The sequence below is a fragment of the Nicotiana sylvestris genome, chromosome 7 (assembly GCF_000393655.2).
Source record: "Nicotiana sylvestris chromosome 7, ASM39365v2, whole genome shotgun sequence".
Classification (NCBI taxonomy): Eukaryota; Viridiplantae; Streptophyta; class Magnoliopsida; order Solanales; family Solanaceae; genus Nicotiana; species Nicotiana sylvestris.
In genome coordinates, this window is record NC_091063.1 from 103313142 (window position 1) to 103335625 (window position 22484).

General features: G+C 35.8%; 1 protein-coding gene across 1 annotated transcript in view; it reads right to left on the reverse strand.

The window, feature by feature from the left end:
* The window catches only part of LOC104244024 (uncharacterized), a 33855-nt gene extending 11647 nt beyond the window's left edge, over positions 1 to 22208 (reverse strand). The window contains exons 1-13 of the mRNA XM_009799324.2: positions 22003 to 22208; positions 21852 to 21924; positions 21453 to 21575; positions 20546 to 20715; positions 17181 to 17330; positions 15521 to 15670; positions 14411 to 14468; positions 10538 to 10857; positions 5845 to 5976; positions 1927 to 2073; positions 1531 to 1617; positions 304 to 426; positions 53 to 170 (exon numbers count right to left, since the gene is read on the reverse strand). Of these exons, the coding sequence (XP_009797626.1) occupies positions 53 to 170; positions 304 to 426; positions 1531 to 1617; positions 1927 to 2073; positions 5845 to 5976; positions 10538 to 10857; positions 14411 to 14468; positions 15521 to 15670; positions 17181 to 17330; positions 20546 to 20715; positions 21453 to 21575; positions 21852 to 21924; positions 22003 to 22056 (1705 nt within the window). The 5' untranslated portion in view covers positions 22057 to 22208. The remainder of the gene's footprint in view (positions 1 to 52; positions 171 to 303; positions 427 to 1530; positions 1618 to 1926; positions 2074 to 5844; positions 5977 to 10537; positions 10858 to 14410; positions 14469 to 15520; positions 15671 to 17180; positions 17331 to 20545; positions 20716 to 21452; positions 21576 to 21851; positions 21925 to 22002) is intronic.
* Between the last annotated feature and the right edge of the window lie 276 nt (positions 22209 to 22484).

Consider the following 22484-nt stretch of genomic DNA (forward strand, 5'->3'; position numbering starts at 1 on the left):
GAAATATGAAAGAAATAAAATATGGAATTAGATCAGAATGAATCTTAAGTACCATTGAGGCAGGTGCAGTAAAAATCTCGTATTATGTGCTGCATATTGTCATATTCTTTTGCCAGTGGACCATTCAAACTAGCAGCTTGTCCAAGACGAAGTTGAAGACGCAACACAGCCTACAAGAGGCAATTATGGGGGAGACAAAGATGATGGTTCAGCTAAATATGAAAACTTGTAGAGCAAATGGATATGCATATGCCATAAATTTCATCTAGAGTAAGAACAGTATGGTGGTAGCTAAGTAGGTACCTTTGCATGTAATGGGTGTTTATCACCTAAGAGGACTAACAGCTTTGGAAGCTCCCTTATCCACGCAATTTGATGATTAAATATTTCAAGATCCTTAGGATCCAGATAAAGCCAATCCTGCTCCTACAATCACATGAAATTTGACATTAGATTCAACGAAGAAAGCATATAGGCACATCAACATTGTGCTAATTGCCTAGCAACAAAAGCTAATCCAGTTGCTCATTCTGATGACTGCTAATACATGGCTTTTCCTTCAATTAAACAAATAATGGCAACCAGACAAAAGGAGTTCGCCCTTCAATTAAAAACAAGGAGTCAGGGCGTATACACATTAAGAATTTTGGGGCCTGTGAACCCATCCTACTTACAAATAAAAATATATTTTAGAGTAAAATTTTCCATATTTTGCTATATAGGGCAGAAGGCACCCATGGTCAAATTTGGCATTTGGTGCCTCAGTTTGAGACCTATGGTCACATGTGCTATTAAGGTTTTTGTTCGGTTTTTCTTCTATTTTTTTTTTCTTTTGCCTTTTCTTATTATTTTTTTCCTTACTGATTCTCTCCTTGATTGCATCCAAGCTGATTAATTCTTCAAGGCTTTATGGTATACAATAACTTAAGAATTTAGAGATTAGCTATTGATTACTTCTAATTAAGATTTATTTTTATTTTAAACTACTACATAAATTTTGTTAAACTATTAATTAATTACCAAAATAAATAATTTATGTGAGTGTAAGATCTATTATAAGTTATACAAAGAAACTTGCTTAATTATTTTTATTCCAATTTCTCTTAGAACAAAATGCAGTTTTCTTTTTTGGTAAGCAATTCACATAAAAGAAGTAATCATATGCTCCAAAGCGTTTTGATTTTTTCGTGCTTCTTTTTATCCTAAAACTTGCATAGGTAACGGCATTAATATTTGTACAAATTATAATTGATAATATTAATGAAAAATAAATTTAGTTTACTAAGATTATAGTTAATTATCTCTTTGAATAATGTTTTCTAAAACTAAAAATAAGTCATAAAATATCCAAAAAAAAATTACATTACTCACATTATGACAAGTATTAATTTTATGTCAAAATCATAGGTGCACCCATGATCTTAAAATTCTGGATACGCCTCTGCAAGGAGTTATCATGAATAAAAATGGGAACACTCCAAAGGCATGCTAGGAATATGAAAATGTGCATTCATTTGATAGGAATCTTACAGGAAGTAACATTTCCTCAATAGCAGAAAGGCAAACCAATTTCATTGAGGACTCTGGACTGCATTTCTGCAAAACTGTCGTGAAAGCCTGCAAACAAGTGAAAATTTTAATACAACTACAAAAACTGGCAGCATTTAACACATGAAAAACAAATCAAAAGGGGATCATAATTCTAGGGTCTAAATACAGATAATAATAGAGGACATGCCTACAGAATATAGAGATATTCCACATCATAATATTTTTTTCAATATCTCTAATATGTGATACTAAAACTGAAAATTACAGTTGTTCGAAATTTGACAAGACTGAACCATAAATCAAGAAAAACAATTTGAAGAAGTTACTACAGAGACACGTGAGTTGAAGTATAGGTTTTCAGTTTATTGCGCAAACCTGAAGGATACGAGACTTCCAAGCACCATCATTGATCAAAGACTTCCAAGTACCAGACACTTGCATAATAAGTTTTGGGGTAAAAGCAACCAGTGGAACTAAATGCTTCTCATGATGAACTTTACCGGCCTCTCTGCCATTGCAAATCTGCAGCATGGTAGGCATTCTATTACAGCACACCATCAGGATTTAGGGCTAAGACACACATACTCATCTAAAGAGACAACTTGAATAAACAGGAGAGAGAAAACTGGAAGAAAGCAAAGCATAAATTTTCAAAGATTCGAAGCTTTTTGGGGTAAAACCACTTAACTCTTAAAATCTAGCTTTGAGCTTTCTAAGAATTTAGCTTTGAGCTTAATAAGTAGAGAAATGGCATAAGTTGCCCCTTAAACTTGTCCGGCAAAGTCATTTACACACTTTAACTTTACGGGCGACCCATCACCCCACTATCCTTGTCTGAAGCGAATTTATTTACCACCTAAAAGGTGACTTGGCAAAGAATGTGTCTTCACATTCCCATAAGCGCGTGAAAGCAAGAAACTGTGAAAAACTAACTAATATGTACACGTGTCCTACTTCAATTGAGTGTTGTTAGCTAATTATACTTAATTATTGATTCTTAATAATTTTGCATATTTTATTTTTTCTTATTCTTTACTCTCTTTTTTCTTTTTGTCCTTTTCTTCTTTTCTGTTCTCCTTAATCTTAAGGTCTCTGGTCTTCAATGGTGAAACCACCATAACTGTCCGACCAAGATTTGGCCGGTTTTTGGCCGGAAAATTATTGTCACCACCCGACCTCTTTCGCTCCCATTTTCATCATCTCCATCACCTCACATAAACCTCTCCATCAACTAAAATTCCAAACTCCACCAACAACCTACATTCTCATTTCCATGATTGGCCCTTTCGCTGCCAGTATCCCTCATTTCCCTCCATACCCAAATTCCAAAAATTACTGCTACATTCAACCTAAAAAGACTTAGCTAAAATATGCCCTTCAGATCTGACATTTAATTCCAAAGACAATCTCCAAAGATTAATCATGGCATAGAACATGAGAAGCTATAAAGAACAATAACATGGCATTTTCCATTCTAATCACCAGCATATGAACTTTTCTTATAAAATTCAATGGGCTTGACAAATAGTTTACGGGTTCCTAATTAGATGTAGCTAATTTCCAAATTCTTCAATTATTTTTTATATTATTTCGAGTAGTCTACTCAAGGGGGGAACAAACGCCGGGAGGAAGAAAAGAGGAAAAAAATGGGGTGGAGTGAGGGAAAGGGTTTATTCTAGTGAAGAAAAAATTAAAAAGGAAAAAATATGGTAACGACACGTGTCAGTGCGTGTAAAATACAGTTTTGATCGGATATGGTTGTGACATATTAGGGGGTAAATAAATTCGCTTCAAACAAGAATAGTGGGGTGATGGGTCGCCCGTAAAGTTAAAGTGAGTAAATGACTTTGCCGGACAAGTTTAAGGGGCAACTTATGCCTTTTCTCTAATAAGTAAGCAGTAATGATTAAAGTTCAGATTTTTATCTCAAGCTCTACCCATTGTGCATTAATTTTATGGCCAAAGCTAGTTTATTTATTCTTTCCTGTTGTGAAGAGCTATTGTCAGTGGATTTACCTGCATTACATTATTAAAGTGTTAGAAAAATGTGACTTAAGTATCATTAATTCATGTAAACATTTTATTCTTTCTTTTTGATAGACAGGGGCAAGTAAAACAAGCTCACTGAGTTCAGCAACGAAGGAGAACAGAGTGCAGACCACTTTTCACCACAGTCAGGCAGGTAAGCTGCAAACCTAGCAAACATTGAAGAAACACTGACAATGATTGAACAATGTCAGGAACAATTTTTCTTAATTAGTTCCATCTAACATGCTCTTACAGAAATTGCTTTTGTAAAGGAAATGTTATATAGCTGGGCCGGTTTCCGTAGAAGAAGAAAGCAAAAGGCGTGAAAGTTCGCCCCGTTAGCTCTCATGCGGATAGTTTGGGAAGAGAAAAATAGGAGAGCTTTTAAGGGGATTGAGTCTCCTTTTTCACATCTTAAGAATAATCTTTTATCTTTGATCGCTTTTTGGTGCACTCATATAGCCCCTATTTGTATAGAAGATTGGGCGTATTTTGTAGAGAATCATGTTCTGATGTAAATTCTCTACTTTTTGGTATACTTCCTGTATACGGGAGTTCTCTCCCTTTTGATTAATACAACTTACCTTAATAAAAAAAAACAGAAATTGCTTCTAAGCTTGTTGAGTTTTTCCTGAAAAACCTAAAATTACACCTGTTAACCTTGAAGCAAGATATCTATCTATGGTTCTCTGCATACAGAGTAAAGGGCTTACTTATACGTATGTAAACACTCCTATTAGTCTCTAGAAACCAAACCACCCAGATCTTGATTGAGCATTAAAGGGATCCACCACACTCAGCAAGATAAAAAACTCCTACAATTTTTCTTACTCAAATGTGCATGTGTTCAAAAGTAAGAAGATTATCTAATATAATCTGAGCATATAAAAGAAGATCTTCTTCTACCATCTTCTTAATAATATTAAATTGAAAATGCCCTTTCTGATAGAAGGAAAAATTTGTAATTTTAGGAAGTGAAAAACCGTTCTTGTACTCTGCTCTCAGCCAAGTTTAAGACATAGGGTGGGATGGATTTAAATACAACTACTGGCAAAGTTATGTACTGGCAAACTGACATCTGGATGGATTTAAATACAACTACTGGCAAACTGACATCTGGTCATATTAGTACATAACTTAGTTTACATATTGCAAAGAGCTGTTTCTGACTGCAAATAAATCGCTGTGAAGCCATAAAGTACTCCAACACAGATATTATGATTTTACAGGTTCGATTGGTTAAGTGATGCTTCACGATTTTATTTTATGAACTGCACTCAGTATCTCGTCATTAAACATTCTGTTTATTTTACTCAATTACAATTATGGACGAGTCTATATTCCTCGAGATGATATAGTTATGAAGTAACTTCACTAAACGCACTCTCATTCCTCTGTTACTTTTGCACCTTTCACTGTCCAAATTCTTAATCTTTTACAGGTTCACAGCTTTTAATTACCAAGCTATCAATCAATCAGTGAGTCAATCCACTAGGCCTCAATTCCAAACTAATTGAGGTAGCCAATATGAATCCTTTATATATTCCACTCTACTCAGGCCCACTAATTCCAATATTGATAAAGTAATTGTCTTTAAAGCAATTTATAAATCATCTAAAAACTCTAATCCACACTTATACCCACCTGAACCTAATTTCAATGCAACAACAACTAAGCCATAATCCCTACTAGTTCATGACATTCTTATGGATTCTTTGCTTCCCTTTTTTTTTCCTGATATTTCTTTCTTTTTTTAAGCTAAGATTGTAGGTCTTTTATTATAGGTCCTTTGAGATAACCCCCTTCCATGTGAGTTTAGATCTACCTCATTCCCTTTTAATTTCCAAGCTATTATTCCCTCAATTTTCCTTTATGAAGCATATAATGCTTTGTTTTGCAGTCGACCTGAGCCAAAAAAATATTTCAGAAATATTACGTGATCTGTTTCCTGTATTTTTCTTCTGCTTCTTGCCATGTGTTTTGTCGGTCTTGATTCTCTTATCCCCTGCTCATCTGCCCTCTATATCTGGGTTCTACGAGGTGTCCAAACTCTAACAGAACCTGGAACATCATTATCATTCAAATTATATCCTATATTAACCCCACATCAACACTATTGTCCTTTAGTTCTCTAATTTAACACCCAAGTTTTCTATTTCTTTAAACTAAATAACGGGCTTGCTTCTCAGTCATAGGCACAAAATATTACAACCAGCTGAACTTAATGTTTTTGTGCTGAATTTTTATAAATTTTACATCACAAACCTTTTCAGATAGAGAACTCTCGATGAACTCCAGAAATCTTTCCAACAATGCAGGAGATAATTTGGACCCGTAACTTAGTTGCAAAAATATTTCTGTAATTGCAATATTCAGTGTGAAATATCGGTCACCGTCCTGCAATGTGCAAAAGGAAAAAGATAGAGCAATCAGAGAAAAATTACTTTCAATGAACAAAAGGACGAAAAGCAAAAGGAAAAAAAAGAAAGAAGAAAAGTTATTGCATCCATTACACAATGATGTTGATTGCCAAGGATGCAGATGTATGAAAATTTTAGCAATAAATAAGGCTTTCAACAAGGTAACTCGTAATCTCCTTTACCTTTACTCTTCAAAAGATGTTTTGTTTAGAATAAGTTCAAGCATTCAAGACCTGTTTATAAAGACATAGACATTACCTATCAGGAGGAAATCCTCAATCACACAGCTCTATCTTACTACAATGCGGACAGTGGGAGAGAAGAAGGCAAGAAGCTCATATTTCAAGTTTGAAAATATGCGCCTCAAGGCAGCTGGCTTTATGGAGATGGTAAATCAACCATGGATTCTTACCTGTTCGATGGGAGACCTGATTTCATATTTGCTAATAAACCAGCATCTCTAAAGAGAGATATGAAAGAATGAAATACGGGAATCTGAAAATTGAAAGGGTAAGATACTCCGGAAGATCTTAGAAGTCAACAGAGAAGCAGAGGAAAGAGAAATGACTGAAGAAGAACTCATGCAAAGACTTGCTGAGCTGGAATGACAAGAGATTGCTAGATGTGAAGAAATCTCCTGGAGACAAAAGTCAAGGTGCATGTGGCTCAAGCAAGGGACAGAAACGCTAATACCCAAAGGAGATATAACATTGACACGATTAAAAAAACCAAAGAAACAGGAGTCACAGAGGAGCAGCATGAGATAAAGTCATGTATCCTGGAATTCTATACAAATTTGCACAAAGAAGTCGAGATACGGAGACCTTCTTGGGATCATAGCATCCAACAAATCATAGCATAGCAGAGCAATTGGATGCAAAGCCCTTGCGGAGAAAGAAGTAGCAGAGACAATAAAAGAATGTGCTGGCGACAAGGCCCTAAGCCATAATGATTTCTTTCTAACATTCTACCAAAGTGCTAGACAGTAATCAATGGAGATCTCATGAGTGCCATAAACAACTTTCATCAACATGAATCTTTTCAGAGGAGCCTAAAAGCCCCACACATTGCTTGCTAAGGGACTAAAATATGTCAGACCAAACAGCATATTGGAGAGTTTCTTTGAAAAAGGTGATAAAGGAGCTGGTGGCAGAGCCATAAATAGCATTCATCAACGGCAGACAAAAACGGGCACAAGCCTAATTGCAAATCACCTACTGGATACTAAGATAAAAAAGAGAATCAACGTACTCCTGCGCAAAATAGACCTGGAAAAAGCTTTTGACCCTGCAAATTGGGTTTTCTCCTCAAAATGTTGAAACTGATGATACAGGATAAATGGATAAGTCGGATTGGGTTTCATACAACAACAGTCGGGTTCTCAGTCATCATTAAAGGGTCCCCAGAAGGTTTTTTCTCCAATGCATGGAGGATTGGAGCAAGGGGACCCTTGATCGCCTTTCTTATTCATTATTGTTTAAGGAAGGATAAGGCGCAATGCTAAAGGCAAAACACTTGAACTGGATTAGTGGATTTTAAACAGTCATCAGGCCTCAGGCAACTCCCTCAATCATTGACATCAAGAAAACGAGACCATTTGAGGAACTTGAACCGATGTAACAGAAGGTAAAAAAGAGAAGTTACATTAACGCAATTTTCAGGTATATTCTGTTTAGCTTTCCAATTTTCTGTTGGAGGTTTATATGCCTATGAGTGTTTGTGTGCCTTTCTATCTTTATCAGTCCCTATTTATGGAGTATTTTATAAGAGAACTTCTTTCGAAGATAACTTGTTATTCACCTAAGTGAATCAGAAAGATTATAAGGATCGAGTACATTCAGTTGTCCATTTCTTTGTCCCTATGGAAGTGCCGAGCCAAATGAATACGGCTTTTGGAAAAGCAAATCAGTTGTTACCACCTTAGTCATAATTTTGCATATATAGTAATAGTAAGTGTCTCTGAACTTAGGGAAGGCAGAAAGTTTAGTTGTTTTGGTTCAAACAGTAACATAGTTAATGCTTCATTACTTTTCTGTAAAAGCAAATCAGTTGTCACCACCTTAGTCATAATTTTGGATATGCGGTTATCTAGCAACATGGTTTCAGAAAATTGTCTGTGAACTTATGGAAGGCAGGTGTAGTTAATGCTTTCATTAGTACCTTTTGAAGCTTTTACACATAAACCTAGGGAAAAGTAACATACTGGAGCAAATTCTATTCATTCTCTGACAATATTAGCAGACACTCTTGGTTGCAAGATAGGAACTCTACCGATCATGTATCTTAGATGCCCTATTGAAACCAGATTCGAAGCTACAGAGACATGGCAAGGCATTTTGGACACACATGAAAGAAAGTTGTCAAATTGGAAGAAACAGTTCATATCTCTCAGGAAATAATGGTGTCAATCAACAGTATTCGAGATGTCCTTCAAACATACACCGTGACTCTTCACAATTCCATCACCAGTGATGTAGAAGCTAGACAAAATCAAAAGGGACTCTCTTTGAGGGAAGGAGGCAACAGGAAAGGAAAGCTTTTCATTTCGAAAAATAGGAAACAGTTATTAAAAGCAAGGTAAATAGACGCATGGGAGTCATAAATATAAAGCTACACAACAAGAGTTTGCTCCTCAAATTGCATTGGAGATACAACCTCCCCAGAGATGCTCTTTGGAAGACACTGTTACTGAAAAGTATGGACAGCAACAGAACTAGTGTACTAAGGAAGTGAGCAGACCACATGGCAATGGATCCAGGAGGCATATCAGAGATCTATAGTCTTTTTGCCAACAACATCATGATAACAGTTGGAGATGGCAGGAACACTTCTTTCTGGCACTGACAGGATACATGGATAGGACAATCACCTTTGGAGGAAGAACTCTATGATCTGTAGAGCTCTGCTCAAGACCCACTAACCACAGTGGCTCGGTGCATGAGTTTTGTTTTAGATGAATCGAAATAGAGAGACTAACTCAACTCCTACAAGCACTGAACAGCTATCAAATGCAATACATCATGATGGATCTTTTGCACTGAACACATCAGAAGGATGGCATCTTCACAGCAAGTACCTGCTACAAGACTTTATCCCAGCTCAATAGAAAATTTTAGAGGTGGTGAATGAAGAAAATATGGAAGTAAAGCACCTTACAAGGTCTCTTACGTCGGTTGCACGATGGCACATGAAGCTGTATTCACTCAATCAAACCTCTAGCACAGAGGTTTAACCCTGAGCAATAGATGCTTCGGGTGTGAAAGAGACACAGAAGATGTGAATCACCTATTTCTACACTGTTGCAGTTGCAACAAAGCTATGGCAGATGCACCTCACTATTTTTGGAGTCAAATTGGTTATGCCAAGAACAACTAAAGAACTCCTTTTTGCTGGACTGGGAAAGGAACTAGCGAAGGCAAGAAGAAGTTTTGGAGAACTATTCCTATATGTATATGGTGGTCAATTTGGAAGGAAGATATCATAGAAGTTTGAGGGCAGAAAGGAAAATATCGACAAGCTAAAGTACAGTAGTCTTTCTTTTCTGGCCTTTTCGTGTAAGTTTCAAAATGAACATGATGTAGATAGTTTATTGGAATTCCTCCGTCAGCTCACTGATAAGACCAGCAAGGGGCTTGGTCGCTGTAAGGCTACTGACTTACCCTGTTATGCAGCATCTTAGTGCAACTAACCAATACAAATCTTATTTACTTAACAAAAAAAGTGATTTCTTTGTATACAGTGTGTGCCACTGTAGCTTGCTACTCTAATAACAAACAGCAATACCACTAGCAACTAACGCTGAACAATGAGATGCATAGACATTGTTTTGCAAACAATAACCATCCCTTCAATTTATGTGTTGAGTAAGATCATTAGCATTCTGCTCTGTTTTTAATTTCCAAATAGACTTGTGATTTTTCTCATTTTGTGTTGAAGAAAAGAGTATAGGAGGAGTAACCATTCTGGCTAACCTAACAGAGCATTATAACATTTGAAAATTTCTAATGGAGTCAGATAGTGTTTTTTTAATGAAGTACGGAGTCAGATAATGTTTTCAATCAGAAAAGAAGCATTCACAATGCTTCGCCTTTCTACATGAATGTTCAGGCTAGAGCCACTATTACACTCTTTATTTTCCGTCAGCCGCTATTACCTGGACACTTGTAATATTAGTCTAGCTAAAAGCAGTAGGAAAAGAAATACAAACACAGCCCAGCCAATGCCTGTGACAATTCAAGGGTAAAAATGAACCCTACGATTGGCAACTAGAGAAGGTAAGGGAAAAGTACAAGGAAGGAAAATAAAAGAGAAAAAGAGGGAAAAAATTGGTGGGTCCCACAAGAAGATTGGTACTCGCCCCTTCCTTTTTCTTCTTTCTCTTGAAAACTTACAAGGGAAGGAAAGTGTACATCTCCCTTCCATTATCTTTCTTTCCCTTATTTCCGGGGGGGGGGGGGGAGAAGCTAGAGAGGATAAAAAACACAAAAAATAAACAGAGAGCGGCATGGATGAAGAAAAATAATTGAAGGAAACTGTACCTTCTCTGACAAGCAATGAACCGGACTCAAGGGGAACTCATCCCATAACTTCTTTAAATTCACTACTGAAATACTTTGGTCACATATGCTAAGGTTGTTTTTATGGTGAGGTGGCAGATTTTGGGAGTCTTGTTGATATTTGCCAGACGCATGAACAAAGAACCTCACCACAAGATCAATGCTTTGAAGTAAAGACAACATACAATCGAAGGATTGTGCATCTATCTGGGCTGTGGAGTGGATCAGTGGACTAAAGTCCTGGAAGCAGCTAACTAGAATGGGTAAGAGATCTGTCAACTTGTTGACAACACCAGAAAGACCTACAAAACAAATGACATCAGGATTCAGATTTAGCAATTCTCGACAAAAACAAAGCCAAATAAAGTCATAATGAATGCAGATGTTAACAGCCCTCCTTCATCCTCACAGAACAATTTGATGAAATAGCGGTCATCTTTTATCTTTTCTAAGAAAAAGAGTAACTTCACCAAAAAGAAGCGAAAAGGGAACAGAAAGTGAGCCCTTAACAGAAGAGAAAGGGAAATGAAAGCAAGAGAGAACCAAAATTATCATTCATTAAGAATCCAATTCTCAACCAAGGTCTTCTATAATCTATACGTTCTGGACCTCCAATGCTCAGGGATCAGATCAGTGTGTTTAATAGCGATATACACAAAAAAGGGACAAGGTCCTTGGGGCATGAAATGAAGGACTAGATGTGAAGCACACTATTTACAGAAAATCAAAAAATACCAAACATATGTGAATTTATTACTATGATAATCAAATTGCAATTAAAGTAACTCATTGCGACATCCAATATACAATAATGCCAATGTCAATCCAACTCTTCGAAGTTAAGATTCAAAGAGCTGATCACTTTTTGTTTGGATCACTTTACAGCCATTGTTTAAAGTGCACACTTCTCTATAGTGCATGACTTCATATATGAAGCAATAACCCTCGCTGTGCAAGCGACGAAACGATGGCTTTTAATAACACTGGTTTAGATATACTGAATCTTTTCCCTAACTGCATTTCTTGTCTCAAGCTGTTTATCAAAGGTGAAAGGCATTGCTAAATTTGGAACTCACAAGTCAATCTCTTTAATCTCTTACCATTGCTTTTAAAAGGACAAACATGCTTAAGCTTAACCAGACTGCCGAGTCATGTGACTACTATACCCCATCATATAAAGCATAGAGTTAACTCCATATTCTTTTGCCTCCCACCTCCCAAAAGAATAGCCCTGGTAATTGATTCACAAAGTACATGATGTAGCTAAAAAAGGCAGTTCAGACAAGATAAGCAATGTGTGTTGGTTTAGTTGTGTTAAAATATTCTACTTATACAATGTGTAGCATCTAGTCAAGTAAGGGGCCGTTTTGTTCGAAATAAGGTTATCCCAGGATTATAATTCTGGGATTATAACCAGGATTATAATCCCACCTTCTATATAGGATAGATAATACCATGATTTTGATATAAAGTTTATACCAGTATTAACTAATACCAATAACCAAACGGTGGGTAGATGCAATCTGAAATTCAATACCGGGACCTAATCCCGTAACTAAACGACCCTTAAGAGTTTCAAACTGTTCCTGACCTAGCATCAGAGCTCCCAACAATTGTCCTTTAAGTTGGTAGTAGGCCGATACCAGCTTATGCTCAAGGTTTTATCACTTTGCTCTCCCTATACAAGTCAGGCACTGAGAAAGAGCTTATGACTTCGTAGTTGCAATTAGTTCAACTAGCACAGGAGTATGGAAGGCAGTTAGAAGGTAAGCAGTATTTCAACTTTGACTTGGGTGATGGGAAAAAGCTGATATTTTGGGAGAATTCATGGTTGGGCATGGCCTTTAATATAATAGTTCTAAACTTAAACAGAATTGCTACTCAACAAGATGTTACTGTTGCACAGTATAGGAAGACAGTTGATTTGAATCTCAAATTTGGCCAATGTCGGGACTGGGAGATAGATGATGTGGCAAACTGCTAGGAATGCTGGAATTGAGTGGAGTGGAAAGAAGCAAAGGAAGATTAACTAATCTGGAGGAGCAACTGCACAGAAAGTTGTCCATCAAGTGGATACAATCTCTTCAGAACAAGGAGCCAGCAAGAAACTGAAAGCAGAAAAGCCTTGCTTATCTGTTTGCAAAGGTTACTAACCAATAAAACTGTCTTGTAGATAACCAATAAAAATATGTTGTTTTGGCTGCATAGCCCTACATGATAATCAAGCCTGATGCAAGATCAGGAAAGGAACTACTATATGTCGCATATGCTATGTGTACTATGCAGATATGGAAGACTCATGAGTTTGTAAAAAAAAATTCCCTTATGGGGGTCTAGCGGATCGTACCAGGCAATATGAAGGAAGCAGTAATGAGGTGGAAAGCAGTGAAGATAAAGAAGTTCAAGAAAGTTTGGATCACTACACCATGGTGCATTTGCTGGAGCATCGGGAGAGAAAGATCAGAGACGCTTTGAAGGAAGGGCCACTCCATTACATTTTCTGAGAGCCAATTGTTTGAAATATTTTAGCTTTTCTGCGTAAATAGGATCTATTGAATGATGAAGAGGATACTAAAGAACTTATCAGCTCCTTTACCTGCAGACTCGTAAAAGGGAGACTGGAATTTATGCAGTAAATAGAGCAACTGGTTGATTCAAGTACAAATGAAACCTTTTGCTTACATTTAAAAGAAAAAGAAAAATTTACAGAACCAGATCTATTCTGGAATCCTTTCCTGATGTTACTGCCAGGGAAATCTGCAGATTTATTTATGCTGCAAAAATCTGTGCCGCAAAAAAAGTTTAAACGACTCTTGTCCAGAAGCAAAGTATCTTAATAGCAACCACAGTTACCTACGGTCCAGCTGACACTACTAGTTTTTACCATATTCATTACATCCAAAAACATAGCATATGTTGAGTGCTTTGATCACACATTGCTACTATACCAATAAGATCGTTCTAATATAAGAGTCTATGGGCCTAGAAAATCATTAAACTAGAACGCTAGAACTCAGGACTCAGGAACAACATCCAAGCATTACTAAAACGATAACAATTGCCTTATAATAATATTTAGAACTTCTTTAAATGACTGTCTATCATCAATTCCTTAGGATTGCTAAATCATGGGAGACCTAACAAAAATTAGTTCCCTTTTTAATGTTTCTCCTAAGAAGGATTTCCAGCTTTTCAGAAAAAATTTGTACATGTAGTTGCCAAGTCCATTAATCTTGGGGAAGTTAAGCTTTTCAACATCTCCATGGTGAGTTATTTTTTGCTTATACCATAGGGAGGAGAGTTAATATTTTTATTTTTATTCTTTTGATACTGAGAAATCTTCGAGTACCAGGTAGCACAAAGTTCGAAACTCAGTGGATATGGATCTACTACTCTACCCTTCTCGACTTAAATATCAAGCTTTTGTCTATTGCGGGATTCAAACTCATGACATGTGTCTAATTCACAAAACAGGCATTGCACTCTTACAACTAGACCAAAGCCCTTGGGACTAGGGAATGGAGTTAATATTTGGAGCATGCTTTGCTTGTTTAGGTAAATGTGGGGAACAATAACCCCCACAATTGATACCATGTTTAGTAGATGTTTAACACAATCGAGGAGATCATCGAAGCTTTCATGGACCAGGTATTATGTGATTGTGCATCTAGAAGATAAAGTTGTTACCAATAGCCTAATGGTTGGTAGGAATACTTAAAGGTTCATCAAAGTATAAGTTGCAATTAAGTACACAAGAAGTATATTTATATCCAATGCAAGGATTTATCATAAGCAGCCCTGATCTTTGAAATGAAAGCAGCAGATCTGGAAGTTCAATTCAAGGCAAATTCTTACCAGTAGATTTATTGGAGACATCAAGGTCAAAAGCATGCAAGCTAGCCCGAGCTGCATCCTATACAAATGAAAGAGTAAGCGCCGAATGGAAGAAGCTTACAAGGAAAGTAACTGGAAGCACAGTACAGAACAAGTTTAGCAGTAATTAAGGGCAAATTGCAGTATATCAACAACAAGTTGACAGAACAATCTAGCCATCCCACCCCTAAAAAAGAAGGAAATACCGACGAAAAATAAAGAAGGAAATACCGAGGAAAAATGTAACATGCACGCCAAAGGAAGGTAACTACAAGGGTCCACTTTTGCATGATATTTGGAACAGGAAAACTTACTCCATAGGCAGAGGGTTTTTTCTGAATCTGCAGGAGTACAAATACAAGGATAGGCCACTCATCAATCTTATATTGTATACCATGATGGCAAGTAAGAACATCCATTCCAAATGTTACAGTATTCTTTCCGATTTATTAGGGTCATCGCACAGCTGTATTCCAATTTATTCTACATCAGGTCCCCCATTTTAGTATAATTTAATTTGGAGGCTAAACAAGAAGTCATGTTGTAGCATCTTATACTGGCTAAGCTTTTCAATGAGATTATGGCGGTTAGGAGTTATACTGTACACAAAGTGTTCGGACATTACTGTACAAGGAGGCAACACCTTGGTGCCCACTACATATTTTCACCTATAAAACAGAACAAAGACGGTAAGTTCTTCCCTCTTCTCTGTTTTCAAGCATCATCCCAGTGATTATTTAAAGGAAGGTCAAGTTACTGACTTGGACAGCTAGCTAAATCCTCCATAGAACCTACTCATGGGTTCTTAGAAAAGTACAAAACATGCATTTGTTTATCAAAGAAAATAAAATCTAACAGAAACTGAATAGGATATAAGACATAAGTATGTATTATAGCGCCATTAGAGACAGACATGTCAATTCTGCTAAGTTATTGCAAATTTATATATTGCAGACATTCTTGACTACCAAAACAAATTATTTCCTATGATTAACATACAAAAAAATAATTTCCTGCAATTAACATAGAACCATAAAACTTCAGAAAAGTATACACTCGAGCATGCTGATGGCATAATTAACAAGATAGTACATTGTCACTTAAGGAGTCGCCTTCTTTCTGATTACTGCACGGTAACAGTGACAAGCAGCGAACCAACCCAGCAAGAGCATTCTTTAGCCTGCCCTTGTCTTGCAAGTAAAATTTGTTCTTCTGCAGAATGTCCTCATAGTTCTGGAGAATCTGTACAAAACAAGAGGCTTTTTTAGAAAAAACTCCATCACGACATCGAAGACAATAAACCATAACAGAATGAACAGAAATGAAATACAATACACTGATACATAAAAATCTTACATCAGATAAAATGGTGCAAGAAGAAAATAAAACAGCACTACACAGCAATAGCAATTTCATCATTTTGAAGGCAATGGGTTGAGAAAAACACAAGGAAAACTCTTCTTCTCTGATAAGTAACCTAAATATAATTCATTTATTATCAATCTGATAAGTGACCTAAATATAATTTATTTATTTTTTGATAACCCAGGAATCGCCGAGTGCCAATGGTGCACGGTCTAAACTCAGTGGATAATGAGCCCATGACCGAGCCCTAGTAAGAGAACAGCTTATAATATGTGGGTTAAAACACAGTACCAAGGTTCGTAATAGTGCAGCTTGTGATGTAAATACATTCTAACAATATCTTCCTTGACTGATACATTCTAAGTATAATTCTATTAAGCACATTCTCAAAGTTGACATTCCACACTATGTTGTCCGGACTCTTCATTTTAGTTGCCGCACCCTTGTCGACACGATGCTGGTACGGGTAAGGGTATGGGATTCGTACAGGGTGTGGTCAATCGAGACCGAGTACTTTAACCACTATCCATGGAAAATTTGACGAAAAATGAAAAAACGAAAGATTGAATTTTAGTTGCTGCCTACTAGAGCCTATAGCTTGAGAAATTCTCAAAAAGGATTGAATTATTGGTTGCACTTCATTACCTATAAGTTTACCACATAATATCTCTCATAACTTTGGATATTTGCATAGATCTATTTTTAGAATTTTGAATTACTTTTAGCCTTGTGGGATTACACTGGGTGGTTGTTGTTGTTGTTGTTGTTGTTGCTGAATTACTTTTAGCCGAATCCCCACCCGTACCCGTACATGGATCTGTACCCCAGAATCTTAAAATTTAGATTATGAAGGATCTGACCTCTAGATTCCCATCCGGATCGGATACCAGCACCCAAATCCGAGCAATATACTGGACTTGCATTTTCTAGAATGTATCGGTCAATGAAAATATAGATAAAGTTTCTTTTTTTGTTTGTTGAAGACATAATTAAGTAAATAAAAGTGTGCTCTCTCTAATAGCTTAAACTTTTAGATGAGATGGTCGCACAATTAAACATGGTATCAGAGCAAGCAGAGGTCCTGGGTTCGAGTCTCACCGCCACCCAATATCAAAAAGAATTTCCACATGCTTGGCTCATCAAAAAGAATCAAGCCCGTACGTGAGGGGGCGTGTTGAAGACATAATTAAGTAAATAAAAGTATGCTCTCTCTGACAGCTTAAGCTTTTAGATGAGATAGTCACACAATTCAACATTGTTCTTTCTGATAAATCAAAATATAGTTAGAGAATTACCGTCAACAACTTAAAACAATGCCAAATTAAAAATCAAGTTAAAACCTGCAGCAATGTAAAAACTTTCCACATGTAAAAATCTATTTATTTACCTTTTCAGCGTACAATAAAAAGGATGATGGAAAATACTGGATCAAGAGGTCAAAAAATTTGAAAGCCATCAACCGCACTTCAATAGCCATGTTTGTCATTGCATTAAGTATATATGTCATCATCAAGGAATTAATTGGTCCCTTATTATCCTGCAACACAAACGAATAGCGTTAGCCCCCTCTTTTATAGGTGAAACATAGTACAAAGTCCTGCAGAATTTGAACAACCAACATTATAATCACAGACAGAAGAATAGAAGAATAAAGCCATCTGCTCCCCAAATATTAAGAGAATATAAGACGATATAGCAAAATCACAAGCAGGAACAAGGCATGCAAAGGAAGGTTTAACTTGATCTGACAACGCAAGACTAACAAGCAGGAACGGAACTAACAGTAAAATCCGAAGGCAATTGAAACAAACTCTATCTTTTCTTAGGAAAGAATATATTAGGGACAAAGTGGGTGTGACTCCTATGGAAGAGAAGTTGAGGGAATCAAGGCTGAGATGGTTTGGTCATGTGAAGAAGAGAGACGCTAATGCCGCGGTTAGGAGGTGTGAGAGATTGCCCATGGCGAGTCAGAGGAGGGGTAGAGGGAGGCCTAAGAAGAACTGGGGTGAGGTGATTAGGCAGGACATGGCTCTGCTCCAACTTACCGAGGACATGACCCTCAATACAAAGGTGTGGAAGTCAAAAATTAGGGTGGTGGGTTGATAGACAGTCTAGAGTTTTGCCTTGTCTTACTACTAGTAGTACTAGTACTAGTCGGGTACCTTCCTATTCCTAGTCCCTTGTTTCTATACGGTATGTCAATATTAGCAGTAGGATTGGCACTATTCTTGTAGTTTCATATCCATGGATCTCTGTCATTATTCATTGTATTATTTGCTTACACTGTCTTATTACATTATTGTTGCTATTGTTTCTCTATTGCTCCATCTTTTTACGTTCTTGAGCCGAGGGTCTTTCGGAAATAGCCTCTCTACCTTCATAGATAGGGGTAAGGTCTGCGTACACACTACCCTCCCCAGACCCCACTTCTGGGATAGTTGTTGTTGTTGTTGTTCACTCGTGGATAACAAATCACCAGCAGAGGAAATATACATTTTGCATTGCTTCATTGAAAGTAACCTAGTGACCAAACAACAAACAAGCAGGTAACCTCGCCTTATCAGACTTTGTAAGAGTACTGAGTACCCAAACAACCAAATAGAACGTAACTATTATTCTTCCAACTAGTTTTAGGATACGTGTGTTGCACGTGTATGTAGTGTCTATCGATTAAAAATATATATTGGCGTTAAAATAAAAAATAATATTTGTTTAAACGATAAAAATATTTTTTATCACACTAAAATAGTAATTGTATTCAATATCTCCTAAATATGCATAGATGATGAATTTAGTTAAATTAGTTATACATTATTTCGTAGTTATACACATCTTATAATATGATATACAAATATGTTAAATTGTGTCTCACTTGAAATCTCTTTATGAATACATTTTGTCTTCTACTATTTTGTCCTTTTTTTCTTAAAGTTTGCATTTTAACAAATTTAATTCTTAATAGTATAACTGATTTTGTTTTATATTCATATTTCTTTTATCGCTGATGGTCTTTTTATGAAAAAGAAATTATGTACTCTAAGATTTGTGTAAACTTGAAAAATAATTTTACCAATTCGACAAATTTGGAAAGGAATAAAATTGAATTATTTCGCTAGTTAGTTAATTCAACTCCGGGAAAAAAATAATTCAAATACTTAATTATCTTTTTAATCACTAAAGAAAATAATCTATTTTTTAATGATTCAAATTATTAATATTAGCTCATATCATATATTAAATATTTAATTATAACTATATTTTGATCCACAAAAACTCTTTTATCAAATGATAAAATTGAACTTTTGCATTTTATGTTTGTCGTACTGTTAGTAAATGACTTTTGTAAATTACTTTTTGCTTTTTTTCTCTTGCTATTATTAAATATTTTCATAATTATTTTTTCTAATTGTATTTTAAAATCTATATTAATATTCATATCTAAGCAAATTATTGATCAAAGAATAAAATTAATACTCAGTGGACCAATCACACATAGACTACTCACAACATTTATAGGTTAATTACTGACTTGCATAAAGAACGAAGCAAAATGCTTCCAGTTTCTTCAATCTTTTCTTTATTTTATTTTGTTTACATTATAATTGTTCACCTAAAATTTAGCACAATTATATAACCTCTTTTGAGCTAAAAAAGGTTCAACTGTAAAAATTCATACGCATAAGGATTTGATATTATTTAATCATACTTCAATTGTAAAATTTATATAAGGAAAAATTTAATAATTTTAAAGTCCTAAATATAAGGACTTCTTACTTAATTCAAATAAGGAAAGATTTAATAAGTATTAAACCTAATTTAATTTCAGACTCCTAAATATTATCTAGGAGAATAATCAAATGACTATTTTGTCTAGTGTGAACTTTATTTTAAAAGGGTAAAAAAAGACGAACGACATTTTGCTAAGGTCTTCGTACATAGATGACCAAATTCCTGTAGGGACTTCTCACATATTGAATCTTTATGTGGTAAGCCTCAACCCCCCTTCTCCTTTTTCCATTTAAGATAAGAAGAAAACTGTCTAGGAAGTTATACGTGAAGGCCAGGTAGTATGAAAAAAGCATCATACACTCGTTGCCCTTATTCCATTGACGAAATTATAGAGAACTACAGTAAAGGATAGCTCTTGAAACAAGCAAAAATTGTGTTACGAAATGCTAAGCACTACAAGCATGCCTATGATTTACTATGTTGCTCGGACTCTCCGAAAATGTGGCCGGATATGTGTCGGATCCTCCAAAAGTAGTGCATTTTTGAAGGATCCGACACGGGTGCGTTTACATTTTGGAGAGTCCGCGCAACATAGATAATTTATAAGAGGAACAAAATAGTTAGAGGAAACTCGATGTATATGAGAACCTGAGTCTTGAGAAATGGGGTACATGAGTTCTCGATAGATGACCATTTGACGTACACCAGCTATGATTTGTCAATTTGACGATCTGACCAGATCATTGAAGCATGTTTCTTCCACTTAGAGTTAAAAAGGTTCGGGGTTGGGGAAACTAGTTGTTAGTGTCACTAAAAAAACCACTTAAAATAAGTAAAATAAGTGCAGCAAGAAAAACAGCAGTCACTTAAGTCGATTATAGCGCACGGCAAGTTGGCAACTACTTCAGGTGATGAATACGTGCTCTGGGAAGTATTGTAGTATAGATAGCAAATGCACTTTTACCCATAGAAACCATGTCAGGTGCTAAAGAGAGGACTGGAAGAAAATGGTTTAGAAACTACCTCTTTACAGCCAGGAAAAATAACTGACTTGAGAAGCTGATAGAGTGTTTCACGGACCAATTTATCATCGTCACTGATACGTTCACGTAGTTTCTCAATAACAGCAAGCTTATGCAGTTTCAATTCAGCAGGGAATTTAAGAAGAACATCTCTAATTCCAATTAAAGCATCTGGAAGTCAAAAGAAATTGAGCATGGTTAACTACCACATTATGCCATTGACTATAAAGATGAGAAATAAGGCCGAAACGCAATAGAATAGGATAGCAAATGCTTTGCAATCTCAAAACACTTGCCCTACTCAATATAGGATGTTTTGTAAGAAACCTAATCTTTTTTTTAATCAAAGGAACAAAATGAATTAAAGAAGAAACACAAAGTAAACTTAAACTAGTGAAACACTAGCTCTAACAAATGACATAATTTCATCTTCTATAATCATAACACTGTCACTTGTGTTCTTTTGCTTCATTTTTGGTGAAACATGGCTGATGTAAATACTTCTTACCCTAGCGCCTTGTTGGATGTTGTTAGCTCATTACATGACCTGTAAATTCCCGGCATCTTCTTATTTTAATTATTTTACTATGGTATCTAGGCTAGCTTATATGCACCTTGACTTTCCCACCATCTTCCAGTTGCTGGTTTCTTATATAAATGTTACTCTTTTATTGATTAAAAAAAAAAAAAAAACACTGCCACTTGAAAGTTTCTTTTCTAATAGAAACCCCAAAAAAACGAAAAGAGAAAAAGCAAAAAGAAGAAAATATAGAGAATGCAAGTGCCAAATGTATACAAAACATATATGTAGCAAATAGATATAACATTACATGATGCAGTTTATGTTTTATTTTTTATTTTTTAAAAACTTTTTGCCCTTTACCGCAATAATGTTAACAAGTTAGTACCTTTACGAACTTTAGCATTGTGATGACCTGTCTGCTGAAGAAGCTCTTTCAACGTTAAACCTTTCTTGCTCACAGCTAAACCAGCCTTCTCTGAAGCTACACTTTGCTCAGGTAGAATAATTGCTGCAGTTGATTAAGTCATTAATAAAAACATACTTTAATCCGTCAATCTTCCTCAACTGCATAGACACCTTTATATTACACCATTTTGATCAAAATTTACATCACTAAATGGAAACCAAAATGGTTCAAGGCATTAACTTAATACAAAAAAATGGCTGTTACGGTCCAAAAAAAAGGAGTCATCTATTTACCACTTTTTACCTTGTTACAAGAATAGAAATCGTATATACACACATAGGCAAAATATAACTAACCAAGATCACCATTTTTCTTTACCTTTGGATTTGATTTCAGTGTTAGTAGCATTCTGGGCCGGAGGCAATTTTCTTCCAATTTTCCTTTTTATTTTCTGCAGATCAATTCTTAAGCATGTTAAAAGAAAAAAGAAACAGAAATTGATTGAAAAATTATTGAATGGAATTTTTACTTTGAAATCAACACCACGCTTTTGCTTCTTCTGAGCTTTAGACTTGTTGACCATTGTTTGGAAGCACGATGAAGGTGGTGGGTGTGTTATCAGGAGTTTGAAGTAGGTAGGGTTTTTGAGCTAAGGTTTTGCAGTGGCGCGTACTGACCTTGGAAGGAGGAAGAAAAGAGAGCATATTAATTGCATATAAAGCCCTTTTATAATTTTATTAAAAGATCACTGATAGGCATAATTTGAATACAAGTTGATACTACCAAATGTTAAATAGACACTTTAATTTTGCTATGATCAAATAGACATTTTCTTGCCAAAATTGTCTCGTGAATACCTCCCATTGACCGGCCAAACGTGTGTTTTCACTCCAGTGTTAGCCCGTAAAATCCTCTAGGCTCTGTTTGGTAGTTAGAATTGGTATAATTATTATGATAATAATTACACAACTTAATAATTATAAAACATAGTAATTACGATAACTTACACAG